Source organism: Sturnus vulgaris, chromosome 1 (assembly GCF_052056855.1).
Source record: "Sturnus vulgaris isolate bStuVul1 chromosome 1, bStuVul1.hap1, whole genome shotgun sequence".
NCBI classification, from domain to species: Eukaryota; Metazoa; Chordata; class Aves; order Passeriformes; family Sturnidae; genus Sturnus; species Sturnus vulgaris.
The window spans coordinates 155,403,725-155,420,253 of record NC_142243.1 but is presented as its reverse complement, the minus strand read 5'-3'; the positions used below and the strand labels follow the sequence as shown (position 1 = coordinate 155,420,253).

The 16,529-nt window shown below is 57.7% G+C and overlaps 4 protein-coding genes across 8 annotated transcripts; 2 read left to right on the top strand and 2 right to left on the bottom strand.

The window, feature by feature from the left end:
- Window positions 1–945: 945 nt before the first annotated feature.
- GFUS (GDP-L-fucose synthase) lies at window positions 946–5,514 on the top strand. Of its 2 annotated transcripts, none has more exons than XM_088180305.1 (11): window positions 946–1,078; window positions 1,944–2,093; window positions 2,800–2,914; window positions 3,109–3,237; window positions 3,315–3,388; window positions 3,578–3,711; window positions 3,834–3,898; window positions 4,073–4,139; window positions 4,211–4,290; window positions 4,408–4,507; window positions 4,963–5,514. In XM_088180305.1, the coding sequence occupies exons 2-11, from the start codon at window positions 1,954–1,956 to the stop codon at window positions 5,016–5,018; spliced, it is 960 nt and encodes a 319-aa protein (XP_088036431.1). In that variant the 5' UTR covers window positions 946–1,078; window positions 1,944–1,953; the 3' UTR covers window positions 5,019–5,514. The 2 variants fall into 2 exon arrangements, with proteins under 2 accessions (XP_088036431.1, XP_014735951.2); XM_014880465.2 differs by having other exon boundaries at window positions 1,009–1,135.
- LOC148225610 (protein brambleberry-like) lies at window positions 5,466–8,664 on the bottom strand. 3 transcript variants are annotated; one of them, XM_088180291.1, is made up of 10 exons: window positions 8,375–8,664; window positions 7,899–7,983; window positions 7,712–7,819; window positions 7,472–7,615; window positions 7,224–7,394; window positions 7,037–7,136; window positions 6,536–6,597; window positions 6,220–6,334; window positions 5,880–5,954; window positions 5,466–5,764 (listed from the first exon to the last, which is right to left on the bottom strand). In XM_088180291.1, the coding sequence occupies exons 1-10, from the start codon at window positions 8,522–8,524 to the stop codon at window positions 5,653–5,655; spliced, it is 1,122 nt and encodes a 373-aa protein (XP_088036417.1). In that variant the 5' UTR covers window positions 8,525–8,664; the 3' UTR covers window positions 5,466–5,652. The 3 variants fall into 3 exon arrangements, with proteins under 3 accessions (XP_088036417.1, XP_088036420.1, XP_088036424.1); XM_088180294.1 differs by lacking the exon at window positions 8,375–8,664 and adding an exon at window positions 8,143–8,322 and having other exon boundaries at window positions 5,880–5,950; window positions 6,225–6,334; XM_088180298.1 differs by having other exon boundaries at window positions 5,526–5,764; window positions 5,880–5,950; window positions 6,225–6,334.
- A 391-nt stretch (window positions 8,665–9,055) lies between these two features.
- PYCR3 (pyrroline-5-carboxylate reductase 3) lies at window positions 9,056–12,131 on the top strand. 2 transcript variants are annotated; one of them, XM_088180315.1, is made up of 6 exons: window positions 9,056–9,185; window positions 10,135–10,199; window positions 10,461–10,640; window positions 11,193–11,345; window positions 11,434–11,526; window positions 11,783–12,131. In XM_088180315.1, the coding sequence occupies exons 1-6, from the start codon at window positions 9,104–9,106 to the stop codon at window positions 11,963–11,965; spliced, it is 756 nt and encodes a 251-aa protein (XP_088036441.1). In that variant the 5' UTR covers window positions 9,056–9,103; the 3' UTR covers window positions 11,966–12,131. The 2 variants fall into 2 exon arrangements, with proteins under 2 accessions (XP_088036441.1, XP_014735913.1); XM_014880427.2 differs by having other exon boundaries at window positions 9,057–9,185; window positions 11,133–11,345.
- Window positions 12,132–14,176: 2,045 nt separating this feature from the next.
- Window positions 14,177–16,180, bottom strand: TIGD5 (tigger transposable element derived 5). Its single transcript, XM_014880433.2, has one exon. It carries the CDS (start codon window positions 16,066–16,068, stop codon window positions 14,311–14,313), a length of 1,758 nt encoding a protein of 585 aa, XP_014735919.2. The 5' UTR covers window positions 16,069–16,180; the 3' UTR covers window positions 14,177–14,310.
- Between the last annotated feature and the right edge of the window lie 349 nt (window positions 16,181–16,529).

Here is a 16,529-nt window from a genome sequence, read left to right as displayed (position 1 = left end):
TTCCCAAAGGAAAAGGGCACATTTCCAAGTCTCATCCAGGAGAAAAGGAATGAAAAAGCTGATATTCTATTGTTCCTTGACACTGGGGCTATCCAGGCCTTTGGCAGGAGGAAAGTGGGAATTCCTGGCTGCGTGTCCCTTAATTCCACTTTCAAAATTTTAATTTAGAGCAAAGCCCTGCCTTTGCCTCACAAAAATCCCAAAGGAAAAGCCAGCTGGAAGTGGGGGTGGAGGGGGTGCCTTCAAAACCATCCCCCACCCGCAGCAAAGCTCTGCTCATTTTTAATCTCGGCTCAAGTGCATTAAAAGTGATTAAAACGTTTTCACATCGAAATCCCTTTCGATGAGCCCCGGGGGGGAGGGGGGGGGGTGACCCGGGAATCCCCTTTCCCTGCACCCCCTTCCTTTCCTGCACTCCTTTCCTTGCTTCTGCACCCCTTCCCATGAACCTCCTTAAAACCCCTGCATCCCCTTTTCCATGCACTTGCATCTCCTTCCCATCCACCTTCCCCCGTCCCTGCACCTCTATTCCCTTCACCCTCTTTTCCTCCCCCCCTTCCTTTTCCCTGCACGTCCTTCCCTCTCCCTGCACCTCATTTCCCCATCCGCACCCCATTCCCTTCCCCTGCACTTCTTCCTTCATTGCACCCTCTTCCCTTCCCAAAATCCCCGCCCCTGCACGAGCTCCTTTCCCCCGCTCCCGGGCACGGACTACATTTCCCGATGAGCCAAGCGGCAGGCCCGGTGACGGTGACGGAAGAAGCCGAGCGCAGCCGAACCTTCACCGGGCCGAGCCGAACTCAGCCGAGCCCCCAACGAGCTGACCCGAATAACCCCGAATCCGGCCAAGCCCCCCCACCGAGCCGAGGGCAGCCGAACCCAACCGAGCCCTCACGAAGAAACGCCGAGTAGACCCGAACATAGCCGAATCTAGCCGAGTCCCCGCCGAGCCGAGCCGCGTGTAGCCGAACACAGCCGAGCCCTGACCGACCCAACCCGAACGCGCACCGAGCCGAGCGCAGCCGAACTCAACCGAGCGGATACGAGTGTACCCGAGTGGCCCCGAATCCAGCCGAGGGTGAGACGCGCCCCTCACCCCATTAAGGGACATTTAGGGGGACAGGAGCCCCCCCAGGTCGGTGGGGAGGAGAAGGAGGGGGTCCCCAAAGTGAGGGGAGAGGACGGTGGGGACGGCAGGGGTGCGGAGGGTGAGAGATTGTGGGTTGGGAAGAGGGACGCGCTGCGGGACGGGAGGGGGGTGCGGGGATATGGGGGTGCAGAAGTGGGATTTGGGGTGCAGGGGAGGTGGGGGAGTTAGGACTGTGTTCAGAGCTGGGATTTGTGGTGCAGTGCTGGGGTTTGAGAGGCAGGGGAGGCGTGGGATGCAATCCTAGGTGCAGACGTGGGATTTGGGGTGCAGGGGAGGTTTAAGTTGCAAACACAAGATTTGGGGTACAGGGGGAAATTTGGGGTTCAGCGGGAGATCTGGGGTGCAGACCCGGGGTGCAGAGGGAGATTTGGGGTACAGAAGGAGATCTGGGGTGCAGGGGGTATTTGGGGTGCTGACACAAGACTCGGGGTTCAGGAGTAGATCTGGGATGCAGCCCTGAGGTGCAGGGGGAGATTTGGGGTGTGGGAGGCGATTTGGGGGTGCAGAAGGAGATTTGGGGCACACACCTCGGGGAGCAGGTGCCCCTCCCTTTCCAGAGGCCAGGCAGTGCCACGTGGCAGGTCTGGCCCTAGCCCAGGTGGCCTCCAGCTGAGGAGTTCCAGCCCTGTCACAGCCAAACACGCCCCTTTTTCCACTCCCCTTTTTGCCAGAAGCACAGACATTTCCCCCCAAAAAACCCAATCCCACCTACCTGGGTACCCACACCAGGGTGGTCCATCCTGAGGTGCATCCCAAGGTGATCCCAGCTTGTCCCCCTGACTCTTTCCTGCAGGATTTTGGCCATGACAGAGGTGACCAAGCGCATCCTGGTGACAGGTGGCACTGGCTTGGTGGGCAAAGCCATCGAGAAGGTGGTGGCCGATGGAGAGGGGCGGCCGGACGAGGAGTGGATCTTCGTGTCCTCCCGAGATGCTGACTTGACGTGAGTTGGGTTTTTCCTTAGAAATTTGCTCTATCAACCCCAAGAAACCCCAAAATTTCCCCATCCCTGGATTTGGTTTTTCCTTGGAATCTCCCCAGTCTGCTCTGGTGAACCCAGAATTTCCCATCTCAGGATGGTGTTTTTCCTTGGAAATGCCTCAATATGCTCTGTCAATCCCACCAAATCCCAAATTTTCACTTTCCAGTGTTTGATTTTTCCTTGGAAACAACCCAGTCTGCTCTGTTGGCCCTGACAAACCCCAAAATTTCCCATCTTGGGATTTGGTTTTTCCTCAAAAAGACCCCAGTCTGCTCTGTTAACCTCACTGAACCCCAAATTTTCCCATCCCAGGATTGGGTTTTTCCTCAGAAACACCCCAAAGTGCTCTGTCGACCCCACTGAATCCCAAAATTTTCCTATTCCAGGATTTGATTTTTTCATTGGAAACAACCCAATCTACTCTGTTGGCCCTGACAAACCTCAAAATTTCCCATCCCAGGATTAGGATTTTTCCTTGGAAAGACCCCAATCTGCTCTGCTGACCTCACCCAATCCCAAGTTTTCCCAAGATTGGGTTTTTCCTTAGAAATTCCCCAGTCTGCACCTACCGAACCCCAACATTTCCTCTCCTAGGATTGGGTTTTCCCTCGGAAACACCTCAATTTCCTCTGCTGACCCCACTGAATCCCAAAATCTCCCATTCCAGGAGCAGCTCTGAGACCAAAGCCCTGTTTGAGAGGCACAAGCCCACCCACGTTATCCACCTTGCTGCCATGGTCGGAGGCCTCTTCAAAAACATCCGCTCCAATCTGGATTTTTGGGTGAGCACCCACAGAATTGGCACTGTCAGGATCCCTGTGGGTGCTGTGCTTCCTAAATTGAGATATGGGCACACAGGAGTGTGGCTTGCTCTGCTCCTGGAGCCAAACCAGAGCTCCAGTGGTTTCTGGAGTTGTTGGTGAAGGGATCTGGGGATCCCTGACCCCACGATCCTGATAAATGTCCCCTTTCCCAGAGGACAAACATCCACATCAACGACAACGTCCTGCACTCAGCCCACGAGTTGGGGGTGCAGAAGGTGGTCTCCTGCCTTTCCACCTGCATCTTCCCAGACAAGACCACCTATCCCATCGACGAGACCATGGTAAGAATCCCCATTCCCACACCAAATCCAGGGAGAAGTCCCTGCCCTGCTTAATTTTTCTTCTCTGATATTCCTAGATCCACAACGGGCCACCTCACAGCTCCAACTTTGGCTACTCCTATGCCAAGAGGATGATTGATATCCAGAATAGGTGAATTGGGGACATGAGAGCACCCATTGGTTTTCAAGGGGAATCCAGTGGGATTTCCAGGTGGAAGCTGGGGAGAGACCTGGGCTCAGCAGGTGAAGGTGCTGCTGGCCAGGGTTTTTTGGGGGTACATTGGTGCTGGAGGGGGAGGCTTGACAGCCCACCCACCATTCCTTCCCTGCTGTCATCCAGGGGTTATTCTGAGCAGCACGGCCGACGCTTCACTGCCGTCATTCCCACCAACGTCTTTGGGCCACACGACAACTTCAACATCGAGGACGGCCACGTCCTGCCAGGGCTCATCCACAAGGTCTACCTGGCCAAACGTGAGGGTGGCAGGACTTCCAGGGATTTTTTTGGGGGAGAAATGAGGGGTTTTTCTCTCCCACCTGCTCTTGTGGGAGTGGATAAAGGTGGCTCTGGTGGTCATGGCTCCTTCCTCCTGCAGAGTCCGGCTCTGCGCTGACCGTCTGGGGAACAGGAAAGCCCAGGAGACAATTCATCTACTCCCTGGTAGGTGTGGCCTTGGGAAGCAGGGAATGGGGCTGGAGAACTCACTGGCAGGACCCCAGAGGGGTCTGAACCCCCCCTGGCTTGTCCTGGGCCATCCCCAGGGTTGTGTCCCCTTCAGATGGCAGCACTGGGGGACATCAGTGACCCCTCCAGGAGTTGTCTGCTCTTCCACAGGACCTGGCTCGACTTTTCCTTTGGGTCCTGCGGGAATATGATGAGGTTGAACCAATCATTTTGTCAGGTAAGCCCTGGCTGCCCCCCTGAAGTCTCCTCTCCATGAGGGAACAGCCACAATCCTTCCCTTCTCCACAGTGGGAGAAGAAGATGAAGTCTCCATCCAGGAGGCAGCAGAAGCCATCGCAGAGGCCATGGAATTCAGGGGAGAGCTCGTTGTATCCTTCACAAAAGGCTAAACCCCTCTCCTGGGAGATTGCATGATCCAGAGGATCCTTCCCACCAAAGGAGCAAAAGCAAGACCTGTTTTTCCTCCTTAATCCTTCCCATCCCAGTTTGACACTACCAAGTCTGACGGGCAGTTCAAGAAGACGGCCAGCAATGCCAAGCTCCAGCGGTACCTGCCCGGATTCCAGTTCACACCTTTCAGGAAAGGTAAGATAGGGGAGTCTCAGGGGGGTCATGCCTTGGTGGCATCGAGGTAGTTCATCCTTTCCAAATGAGGAATGAGGGTGTTGAAACACTGGCATGGGTTGCCCAAGGAAGTGGTGGTTTCTCCATCCCTGGAAATATCCAAGGTCAGGTTGGATGGGGCATGGAGCAACCTGGTCTCTTGGGAGGTTGCATGGTGGTTGGATAAGAGCACCTAAAAAAGTCCCTTCCAACCCAACCTATCCCATGATTAAATGACCAAAATCCATTCCCTGTCCCCTAAACCCATCTCATGATTCTGTGATCAAAACCCATTCCCAAAATCCATTCCTGGTCCCTCAAACCCATCCTGTGATTCTATGACCAAACTCTATTCCCAGTCCCCAAACCCCTCCCATGATTCTGTGACCAAAATCCATTCCCAGTCCCCAAACCCATCCCATCTTCTCCCTCCCCAGCCGTGAAGGAAACCTGTGCCTGGTTCAATGCCAACTATGCCAACGCCAGGAAGTGACGGCACCGGGGACTGGCATCACCCAGGACTGGGATCATCCTCTTCAACTCAGGGTTGTCCTTTGCTGGGGCAGAGGACGAGGCTGGGGGGGTGACAGTGACATTTCCAAAGCAAAAAAGGGAGCCTAGGGAGCAGCTCCCACATTCCTGCCCCACTGCTGGGAGCGGCGCAGGACGCCCATGGCAGTGGGGAGGAAAGTTGGGGCATCCCAAAAAGATCCCAAATCAAGTGGTAGGAGCCAACGAGAGCCATCACAGTGGCTGTGTCCTAGAGGATGGTGGCTCTGAGCTGTTAATGAGCTACACTAATTACCTGCAATTAGGCACAATAAAAGGAAGGCAAACAGGATTCCAGGGCATGGAAATAGCAGCGAGCAATTTGCTGCTGCTCTTGGCACGTGGGGATGATCCCACAGCCCCCCCATCTCAGGATAGGAATGGGAAAGACTCCAGCTGTAAATGTGGCATTTATTAAAATATATGCAAGTAGCATAAAACTGGTGGGATCATGATGTCTGCCCTGTACCCACATCCAGTGGCATCCTTAGGGTCCATGTTCTCCACCAGGATCTGGAATACCTATAAAAAGTGTTAAACATCTTCAGGGAGGGGGCTGAGGGTCAAAAACGGGGTGATTAATCCTTGGCCAAGCTACTGCTGGTGGTGTGGATGTGGCAGAATTCCTGCCCGGGAATGGCTTTCTTCCGGCACCGCTGCCCAGCCCTGGTGAGCCCCTGGCATGGGGACCTACAGAGGAGACAGAGACACCCATCAGCACCCCAGGAAGCCACCAGCAGCGGGGTCTCCCCCTGAGGTGACACCAAGCCATGGGAAAGGAACATTTTGGGTGGTTGGTGCTCACATGTTGGCCCTTGGGCTGCAGGGTTTGGGCTCCCAGAGCTTCCCAGCATCCATGACCGGCTCTGGTGTCACCTGGCTTGGGAAAAAGGACGTTCTTGCAGATGTCCCTTGTCCCCTGGGGTGCCTTGGCCATCCTTCAGGACACCCTCTTCCACCCTAAATTCCTCCCTGCATGTCATATCCCCAGCCCTGTCCATCTCCCAATGGGTTGTCCCACACCCAGAGGTGCCACCATGGTAAGGACACCCCAACTTGGGAGGGCCTGACTCAGGGAGACCCAGCTGGCCCCCAGGAGCAGGTTTTGGGGGACAACACCAATATGGGGACATCCCACCCCGTACCTTACCCCACACGAGCTCGGTGTTGTCCTCTGGCTACCAGGGTCAGGTGACACATGCCCTGTGAATCCAGGAATGTCCCCGGCCACCTCTTGAGGCTGCTCCAGGTATGAGGGCTCTGCAAGAGCACAGCAGGGGTGGAGATACCCTCCCAGTGTTCCTGTCCCCAGGTGGAGGATGGGAACACTCTGGGGTGGTGGCATATACACTGGCAGAGCTTGGGGACACTCTGAGATAACAGCACAAGATGGGGACATGTCAGGGATTTGGATCCATGTCCTACAGCCACCACACCTCCCACCTTGTGGGCACCTCTCACCTTGCAGGCAGCTCATCTCCATCCTGTCCAGCTCCTCTTGCAGTAGTTCCATATCACATTCCCTGTGTGGGAAGAAGGAAAACCAGAATCCCGTGACCTTGGTGGCTTCTGTGTCACCACCACAGTGGAGACATACAACTCTCCAGCCCCTCCACGCCCTTCTCTGAGCAGATGTAGGTCAGGGAGTTGGGATGAGATGGCCAAAAGCCATAGGGAAGCCATCAGGATGTGTCCTGTCCCTTCCTGAGAACTGCCAGATGGCTCCAGGATGGGACATGCAGGATGGGAAATCCAGGATGTGACACCAAGGATGGGACACCCAGGATGGGACATCTGAGCAGAAATGGGGCAAGGAGTTGGGATGAGGTGTCCAAAAACCTTAAGGAAGATGTGTCCTGTCCCTTCCTGAGAGCTTCTGCCAGATAGCTCCAGGGTGGAACACCAAAGACGAGACCCAGCAGCTCCCAAAGGTTCCATGCCACCTCCTCAACCATCTCCTACCTGTCTGGGGTGGAGGTGAGCCGGTACCGGGGCTCTTCCCGGGGAACCACTGGCTGGATCCTTCGGACACCATGGCAGGCAGATGCCACCAGCCAATGCCCTGTGGGAAAACGAGAGGGTGGAAGAGGACAGAGCCCCCACACAGGGTGTCGTGTCCCCAGCCAGGTGTCCCCACACTCATCCCCACCTGCCACAGCGAGGACCAGGAGAGTGGAGATTGCTGAGATGCTCAGGGTGCTGGAAATGAGGAAGAGGAGGAGAAGGATGGCCTGGAATGATGCTGGCACCAGTGGGAGAACAAGGAGCATGAAGTATGAGCTGTGTGGGATGCAGGAGGAGGTGGCACTTTGTCTCTGACCTGTGGGATGGAGAAGAAAAGCCTGGTGTTGGCACCCACCAGCTCTCATCAATCCTCCAGCACCCGTTCCCTCTCACCATCCAGGTCAGGGATGGATTTGAGGTGCTCCAGGTGCTTTTCCAGCTGGCTTTGTGCATCTTCCAAAGCCATCAGCATCAGCTCCAGGCTCTGGTTGACCCTCTGCAGCTTCTCCATCACCTCCTGAAGGACCAGGATGTTCTCTGCAAATGGAAAAGATGGATACAGCAGTGGGATAAGCCAGGGAAGATGCACCCTGGTGTGAAAAAAGCTGGGAATGGGATTTGTTGTATTCCCACCTGGCTGGGGATGAACATCCTGAGTTCTTTCCTGCTCCTGATAGAGTTTAGGTGGGACAACTTGGTGTCCTCTCTGGAGCTCTGCAGCCCCATGGCTGCTCACATTCCCTGTGGGGAGGGAAAAGAGGTTGGATCAGTCCCAAAGTGGGACATGGGAATGCTGCAAGATCCAAACCCTGGCTCATACCCATCTGGTGGGCGATGTCCTGCATGAGCTGGGCCATGGGAGTCTCATCCAGCGCTGACCTCAACCAAGTTTTCCAGAGCTCCTCCTGAGGTGAAAATTTAGGGGGTGATGATGGAGGAATGCTGTTTCTCCCCATGGACACCCCAAAACGAACCCTGGGCACCCCTAGGTGCTCCCAGCACAGGATGGGGGGACAGAGGAGAGGGTTTGGGGATGTAAAATATGGAAAAAGGTGTGAACTCACCCTAGAATTTGTCCTTCACCCCCAAAAACCATCTCTACACCAAGCAAAGAGGCTGCCCAGGATGGGGGTTCCCAATTTCCCAGCTGGGGAGAGCCCCACAGCCACAGATAGTGACAGGAGTCCAGGTGTGACATCTCCCAGGATGTGGCTTCATCCCAGAACTGGCTGTCACCCGCGCCTGTCTTGAGAGGAATTTGTGGGGGGGAACTCCAGCTCTGGGGGGGTTCCCTACCTTCTCTGGGGGAGCAGCAAGGCCCAGCCACCCCAAAAACTCGGAAGTGGCACAGAGGAGCAGCACAGCCCAGGAACTCTGGAGCAGCATGATGAGAATGGAGAGGGTCCTGTGGAGAAAAGAGGGTGGGGAGAAGCTCCCCGTACTCATGGACAAATTATAGGACCCCCTTCCCAAATTTCGGGGACCCACCCCCACTAAGGGAACCTCCTACAATCCCAAGGATACCGGTGCGTGAGGGTACTGTGGGAAGAAGAGGGTGAGGAACACCTTAGAGTGGGAAGCAGCTCTCATATCCAGGGACAAATTAGGGGACACCCCCTCGGAGAACCATGAACCCGTAGATGTCGGCGGGTAGAGGGAAGAGAGTGTGGAGCACCTGCCACATCCACGGACAACTTTGAGGACCTCCCTCACGTCAAATTTAGTTCCCACCACCTCTGGTAGAGACCCTCCCCGTGGCCCCAGGGGTGCCGGGTCTCCGCTGAGCGCTGCGGGGAAGGTTTGGAAAGAGTTCGGGAAGGTTTGGGAACAGTCGGGAACTCCCTCCAGGATCCCCACGCGTGGACCTGCGCGAACCACGTGGCGCTGGCGCCTGCGCAATTTCCCCTCCTTGCCCCTTTTACCCCGCCCTTTAAATGCGTCGCCACCAATAGGAGAACGGGGTGTGGCTACTCGCGGCCAATCAGCGCTGGGGGTGCGGCTCTGAGGGCGTGGCTTCACGTAGCAATGGAGGCGTCCGAGCTCTGGGTCGGGTTCGTGGGTGCCGGGCGCATGGCCGGGGGGCTCGTCCGGGGGCTGCTGCAGGCAGGTGAGGGGCAACCGGAGGGCCGTGACCCACGGGCAGGGGAGGGAACGGTCCTGGTCTGGCGCCTTCCCGGTGTCCTGTGGTGCAGGGAAGCGTGGGGGGACATTGGGACAGCGCAGTCTGGACGCTCTCTGCACTCCCTTCCCTGTTGTCCAGTGGGGGGACGTGGGACAGTCGTGTCTTGACCCCTTCCCAAAGTCTCAGCCCGCCCTCGGGTCCCTGTCCTCCAATGCAGAGATGTGGGGACAACCCTCTCCTGGCCCGTTCTCAAGGCCCCAGCCCTTCCCCAGGTCCCTGTGCTCCATTGGAGGGACATGGGGACAGCCCTGCCTTGGCCTATTCCCAAGGTGCCAGCCCTTCCCTGGGTTCCTGTCCTGCGCTGGAGGGACATGGAGACAGCCCTTTCCTGCCGCTCTTCCCCGGTGGCCCTGCTTTTCTCTAGTGTCCCTGTCCCACAGATTAGTGTTGCCTGTCCTGTCGCAGTCCCCCAGGGTCCCTGTTCCCCAGATCAGTGTGGGGACAGCCCTTTCCTGCACCCCTCCCCAAGGTTCTACTCTGTCCAGGGTCCCTGTCCTCCATGAGGTTTCTGTCCCCCAGATCAGTGTGGGGACATTGGGACAGCCCTGTCCCAGAGATAATGAGGGCACGGTCCTGTTCCTGCTCCCTGTGTATCCATGATTGTCCCTGTTCCATAGCACAGTGTGGGGACAGCCCTGCCCATTAAGGCCACCTCCATTGTCACTGCATCCTGACACAAATGGGTGCCTGTGCCAGCCTCACCAGCAGGATCCATCCCCAGCCCCTTTTGCTCCATGTCTCCCTGTGGGATCGTGCTGGGATAGGAGGAATCACATTCAGGTGGAAATTGGGGTGTCTGGGCTGTGCCAGGGTGTCCCCCCAACCCTGGGGCCACCCTGGCCACTTATCCCATTCATTCCCTGTGTCCCCCAAGGGAAGGTTCCAGCCAGCAACATCCTGGCCAGCGCTCCCTCGAACAAAAACCTGGATGCTTGGAGGGTGAGTGGGGCCATGGGGATGGGAGATGTTGGGGTGTCCCTTACTGTGGGGTCAGAGCACCCTTTCCCCCCACACTGGGGTGTGGCTCATCCTCCCCAGGTCTGGGTGTGATCCAGGTAGAGCCTTGGTGGCTTTGTGAACAGAGCAGGTCCCCAGGCCATGTCCCTGCCTCTGGGTGTGCTGTTACAATGGGGGTGCTGGTTTTAAGATGCTGATTTTTGGGGGTGCTGGGCTGTGATCCCTCTCCTTGTCCCCGGGCAGGAGTTGGGTTGCCGGACCACACATTGCAACCTAGAAGTGGTGCACAGGAGCACCCTGGTCTTCCTGGCCACTAAACCCCACATCCTGCCGGGTGTTCTGGAGGAGATCCGTCCTGCTGTGGGGTCCCACCACATCGTCGTGTCACTGGTGGCTGGCGTCACCATCCAGACACTGCAGCGGGTGAGACTCCTCCTTCTCCTTTTCCTTTTCTCCTTCTCTCCTGCTCCTCTTCTCTTTTTCCTTCTGCTTCCCCTTCTTCCCTTCCTTTCCTCCTCCTCCTCTCCTTTCTTTTTCTTCCTCCTTCTCCTCTTTCTTCTCTGCCTCCTCTTCCTCCTCTTTCACATCCTCCTCCTTCTTGCCTCCTTTTTCCTTGTCCTCATCCTCCTTCTCCTTTTCCCTTTTCCTTCTCCTTTTTTCCTTCTTCTTCACCTCTCATTCTCCTCTTCCTCCTTTCCTCCTCCTCTCTTTCCCTCTTCTTCCTCCTCCATTTGCACCCAGGCCCATGCAGGACACACCACTGTGGCCTTGTTCCCACCCAGCTGCACCTCCAGCTCCCTCCCTGTGCTCCTCGCTTCTCCACCAGCCTGATGGGTGACACCCACCGGTGTTTCCAGTCACCCTTGGGGACTTCCCGAGGCTGGCACCCCTTCTCCCATCCCCATCTTTTCCCAGCTCCTCCCACCCTGGACCAAAGTGCTGCGGATCATGCCCAACCTGCCCTGCGTGGTGCAGGCAGGGGCCATGGTCTTCTCCCGGGGCAACAATGCGGGTGACGAGGAAGCCACGCTCCTCAAGAGCCTCCTGTCCTCCTGTGGCCTCTGCGAGGAGGTCCCTGAATCCTACATCGACATCCACACCGGGCTCAGCGGCAGCGGCGTGGCCTACGTAAGCCAGTGGGACAGGGGACACTGTCCTGGGATTTGGGGTGCCCTCCTGGCTCCAGGCTGACCTCTGAGTGCTCCCCTCTTCCCAGGTGTACCTGTTTGCCGAGGCGCTGGCTGAGGGCGCGGTGAAGATGGGAATGCCGGGTGCCTTGGCCAGCAGGATCGCGGCACAGACACTGCTGGTGAGTCCTTGGCACACAGCCTTCCCTCCTGCCTCTGCGTCCACAACATCCACTGGGATTAGGGAGGGGGTGCTGGATGCTGCTCTGCCTCAGTTTCCCCGCTTGGAAGCCAAAACAAGGTCGAAAAAGGGTGAAGAGCATGGCAATGGGACATTCCCTCTCCAGGGAGTGTTGGGATGGTGATCCCATCTTACCACTGAGAGGGGAATTTGGGAAGTCCCAAATCTGACCTTCTTGGTGTCCTGGTGTCTTGTAGGGTGCAGCCAAGATGTTGCTGGAGACGGGGGAGCACCCGGCGAAGCTGCGGGGGGACGTCTGCACGCCCGGGGGCACCACGATCTACGCCCTGCACCAGCTGGAGAAGGGAGCACTCCGGGCCACAGTCATGGATGCCGTGGAGGCAGCCACCAACAGGGCGTGTGACATGGCCAAGGACTAATGGACGAGCCCCTTCTGGGACAGGAGGGGTGATGGGGACCAAAGGGAGCTCCTCTGAGGAGTAGGGGGATCCTGACATCTTCAGGAGAACCTGGATGGGGGTGGGAGGTGGTGGGGACATGTGTTACCTCTGCAGGGCTGGAACCAAATAAACGTGGCCTGAGCAATGGGGGTGTTTCTTTTTGTGGTTCCTGGGGGGGCTGTAGAAGCCACCACGGGGTCACTTCCATGGGGAGGTGACATCCATGGTTTCCAGGGTTGGAGCTGGTGCCACGCTGGCTCCGTGCTCACTGCGATGGTGCTGGCACCAAAATCACCAAGGACGAAGCTGGTGTGGGATGTGTGGCCCTGGGAAGAGACTTTTGGGCATGGGGTGACCCCAATTTAACCCTGCTGGGGCTGGCAGAATGGCTGCATCCCTATTGTCAGAGCCACATCCGTGAGGATGCTACTCACATTCTGGAACTGTGGACAAGAGCTCAACCAGCCAAAAAAACTCCACAGCAATCCCTCCCTGGCAGCAGGGAACAGGATGGAAGCCCTGATCTCCTCCCAGCTCTGGGAATATCGAGGGCGTAGAAACTCAAACTTGCCCATCCAGAGAGGATCCGAGCCTTTTCCATGCTTTAATTAAGCTCCATTTGCCTCCTGGCACCTGCACGGATGCAATTAGCAACTATTTGGGAACTGCTTTGAGGATGAAAAGGTTTTTTCTGGTGGGAACATCTGGATGCTGAGCCCTGACTTTGGATAAGGGCCTGGAGTGCCAGGACAAGGGGGAATGGCTTCTCACTGCCTGAGGACAGAGTTAGATGTGATATTGGGAAGGAATTCCTCCCTGGGAGGATGGTGAGGAACTGTAATGGAATTCCCAGAGAAGCTGTGGCTGCCCCATCCCTGGAAGTATCCAAGGCCAGTTTGGACTGAGCTTGAAGCAACCTGGGATAGTGGAAGGTGTCCCTGACTACAACAGAGGGTTGGAATTTGATGGCCTTGCAAGTCCCTTCCAGCCCCAACCATTCCATAATTTTATATTCTCACCCCCCCAAACCAGTTCAAAGACCTCCAGCCCAGTACCCTCTTTGCAATGAACTTTGCAACATTTTTGTCACAGAACTGAAGCCTCCTTTCATTCACAAACTCCTGTTTGAAATGAGCCATATCCCAAGCTCCAAAATCTTTTTGTGGGGTGGTTTTGGTGCAAAAGATGATAAATAAAATAAACAGAAACATGATTTTACACGATTTTACCCCATTGTTGTGGAGAAGGCCACATTGAGAGGACAGAACCCCATGAAGGTTCCCCTTGGGGTGCCAACCCAAATCCCTCTGGGATGGCTCCATGTGACAGTTCACAGATGACAACCTCCACATGGAAATAAAAATCCATTTAATTTCCATAAACTCTGCAGCGAGGAGACAAAGACCCAACAAGTAAAAACCCCCACCCGCCTAAAATTTCATCCAAATCAAGTCAGGAGCTGATAAATTCCTATCAAATGCCTCCAGTATTCCAACGCAGTGCCAGGAGCTCTCCCTGCTCCAACCTCAACTCACCCAGATGTGTCCTCCAGCCCCGGCCACCCCACAAACCCCATGAGGAGCACCTCAACCCCCATCCCTGGAGCCTTCAGCTCCATGAGGATGCTCAGGTGATGGTACCTGGTTCAGCAGGTCTCCGTGGTCCAGGTGTTCCCAGCTGTGATGGGAATGATGGAGGTGACTCTCTCTCCTGGATGCCACCCAAGTGTCCCTTTCCCAATCCAGTACCTGAAGGAAGTTGTCTTAAACCAGTCCCAAACCACCCTTGTTTAACAGGATTCTGTTTTGGCAGTGGGAAGGACATCACCAGCCTATTTCAAGGTGGAATAATTCCCCTGCAGCACCTTAGGAGTGGCCCCTGTCCAGCTGGCTGTGCCCACCTCAGCCCTGCTCTGGGATTTGGGGATTTTTTCAGTGTAACATCCCACATTATCCCAGGGATGCTGAGCAGGTCCTTCCCTAGCCCTTTCTCCCCATGGAATTGGGGGAACTGGGCAATTTGGGGGGGGGGGGGGGGCATCCACCCCCTTTCTGGCAGTGCCAGTGACCAGGGACCACAAGGGATGTAAAAAATAGCACCTCCTAAGTATATTTAGGTAAGGAACAACCCTTGAATTCGAGCTGTTGAACAAAAATCCCCTAAACTGTGACCCACAGGCATCTGGGCTTCCTGATCCCCAAGAAGTCACGGTCACGGGGGCGAGTGGCACCTCCACCACCATCCCCCTAGGACAACCGAGGTGTCCCCAGCTCTGTGGCCAACCAGGGGTGGTTGGTAGCCAAAAAGTGGGGGTTGTCCCTGTCCTAGGATTGGGGGCTGCGTCCGTGCTGCAGCCGCTGGGCCATGGAGATGAGGGAGCGGAGCTGCACCAGCTTCAGCGGCCCCACTTCCCGGGGGTCCTGTCCCTCCAGCCAGCGCAGCGCCGTCTCCAGACCCTGGATGGCTTCCTGAGCCGTGGGCAGCAAAGCATCTCCTCCTTCCCCACCCCTTTTGCCACCGGCTGCTTCCTCCTCCTCATCCTCCTCCACCCCGCAGCCCTCGGCGCCTTCCTCCTCGGCGTCCTCCTCGCCATCATCATCCTCCTCCTCTGCACCTGGAGCTGCGTCATCCAAGTGCAACCAGTCGGACACTTCCTCGGGAGCCAAGCGCTTAAAGGCCAAGGCGGCCAGGTGGGTCAGGTCACTGAAGACTTTGCTGTCCCCTCCACCTTCCTCCCCTCCCGGAGTGTCCCCGTGCTCTTCCTCGCCGGGCTGCGGCTCGAAGGCAGCGCGCAGCCCCAGCAGCCAGCACTTCTCGATGGATCCGGGTGGGATGAGATCCCAGGAGAGGCCAGCCAGGTACAACATGTCCTTGAGGAGGAAGGATCGCACGAAGTCTGCAGGACCGCCGGGACCACCACAGGACACGGCCAAGCGCAGCAATTCCCGTTTGTAGAGCTGCTTGAAGGCCGACACCACCCCTTGCTCCAGCGGCGCCGGGATTCGGCCTCCTGCTCCGGCCAAGCCACTCCCAGACGGACCCTTGGAGAGGAAGAGTGCACGGATGGACCCATCCGGAGTCTGGAGCTGCGGGGAATCCTCAGCCCCCGATCCAGAGCGACATGGAGCAGAGCTGAGCAGCAGCACGGCCTTCTGCTGCAGGCAGCTCCGCCGCAGGTACCGCTTCACCCCCGGCACGAAGTCCTCAAAGAACCAAGCCTGCAGAAGCGCCGGCGCCAGCCGGGCCTCGGGGCTGTAGCGGTAGCAAGCCGGGAATTTCTCCTGATTGTGATGCCGGAGGCTGGCGGGATCGCGGAGACCCCCGACCACCAAGGGTTTGAGTTTGTGGGAGCCGGTCAAGTTGGCGGCCAGCAGCACCGTGACTCGCTCACCACGGGCCGGACGCCTTGCCGTGATTCCAGCACCGGGCAGAAGCTTCCAGAAGAGCCTGGTGATGTTGGCGTTGTAGATCTGCTCATCCCCGTAGCCGCCGGCATCGGGCAGGACCTCGGCGCGGGTGGCCGGAGCGCGCTCGGGCTCGGCGGGGATGCCGCCCTCGCCATAGATGCGTTGGCTGGAGATGCCGTGGCGCTTCTGCCAGCGCCAGAACCAGCCGTGGCTCGCCTTGAAGGTGCATTCAGGCCCGTAGATCTGCCGGGCGAAGGCTTCCGCCTGCGCCTGGATGAGGGGTCCGGAGAGCGGCACGCCGTGCTGGCGAAGGGCGAGGAACCAGGCGTAGACGGCGCGGTCGATCTCCTCTTCGTTGGCCAAGCGCATCTTCTTGCGCTGGGTGCCCACCTCCCCGCCGAGCTGCTCCAGGAACCACCGGAGCTTCGCCTCGTCCTTCAGCCACCCCCGGAGCGTGCCCCCCGGCACCCCAAAAGCCCGGCACACCGACGCCTGGCGCTCGCCTTTCTTCACCCTCTCGATGGCCTGCAGCTTGTCCTTGATGGAGTAGGCGCGGCGAAGCGACATCTTCACCGACACCCCCCCGGGTGATGCGCTGCTGCCTCCACCTCCTCCTCCTCCTGCCCGCCGCCCTCCCGCCATTCCCCCGCCCTCCTCCGGCTCCCCCGCGGGCATGGAGCGACCCCCGCATCCATGGGAATGGGGGGCGCGTTATAACCGGGGAGGAATGCGGAGATGGGGTGGGGGGGGCGCGGCGGCGCCTTTGTCTCCGCTCCGGTCCCCCGCATGCGCGCACCCCACCACAGTCACTAAGTTGCGCCGCTTCCTCCCCTTTGCCTCGCCAAGTTGGATTCTTCCTCCTAGCTCCACCAGCGCCTGTGGGTTGTACCACGCTGCGAAAAGGGGGGAGAGCGCCATCCCGCTGCCCTACCCCCCCCACGTCGCTTTCCCCCTTGAGCTGTTCCACTTGGCTTTCACGAGAGGGAGAAGAGGTGCGCGGAGGGAGACAATGCGCCGCACGCACAGCGCGGAGCCTCTTCCTCCCGTAACTCCCCCCGTAAAATACAGGGGATCAGCCCGGGGGAGGCAGGGAAGTAGCGCGGGGAAAGCAGTGAGGTGGCGTATCCCCCTTTTTA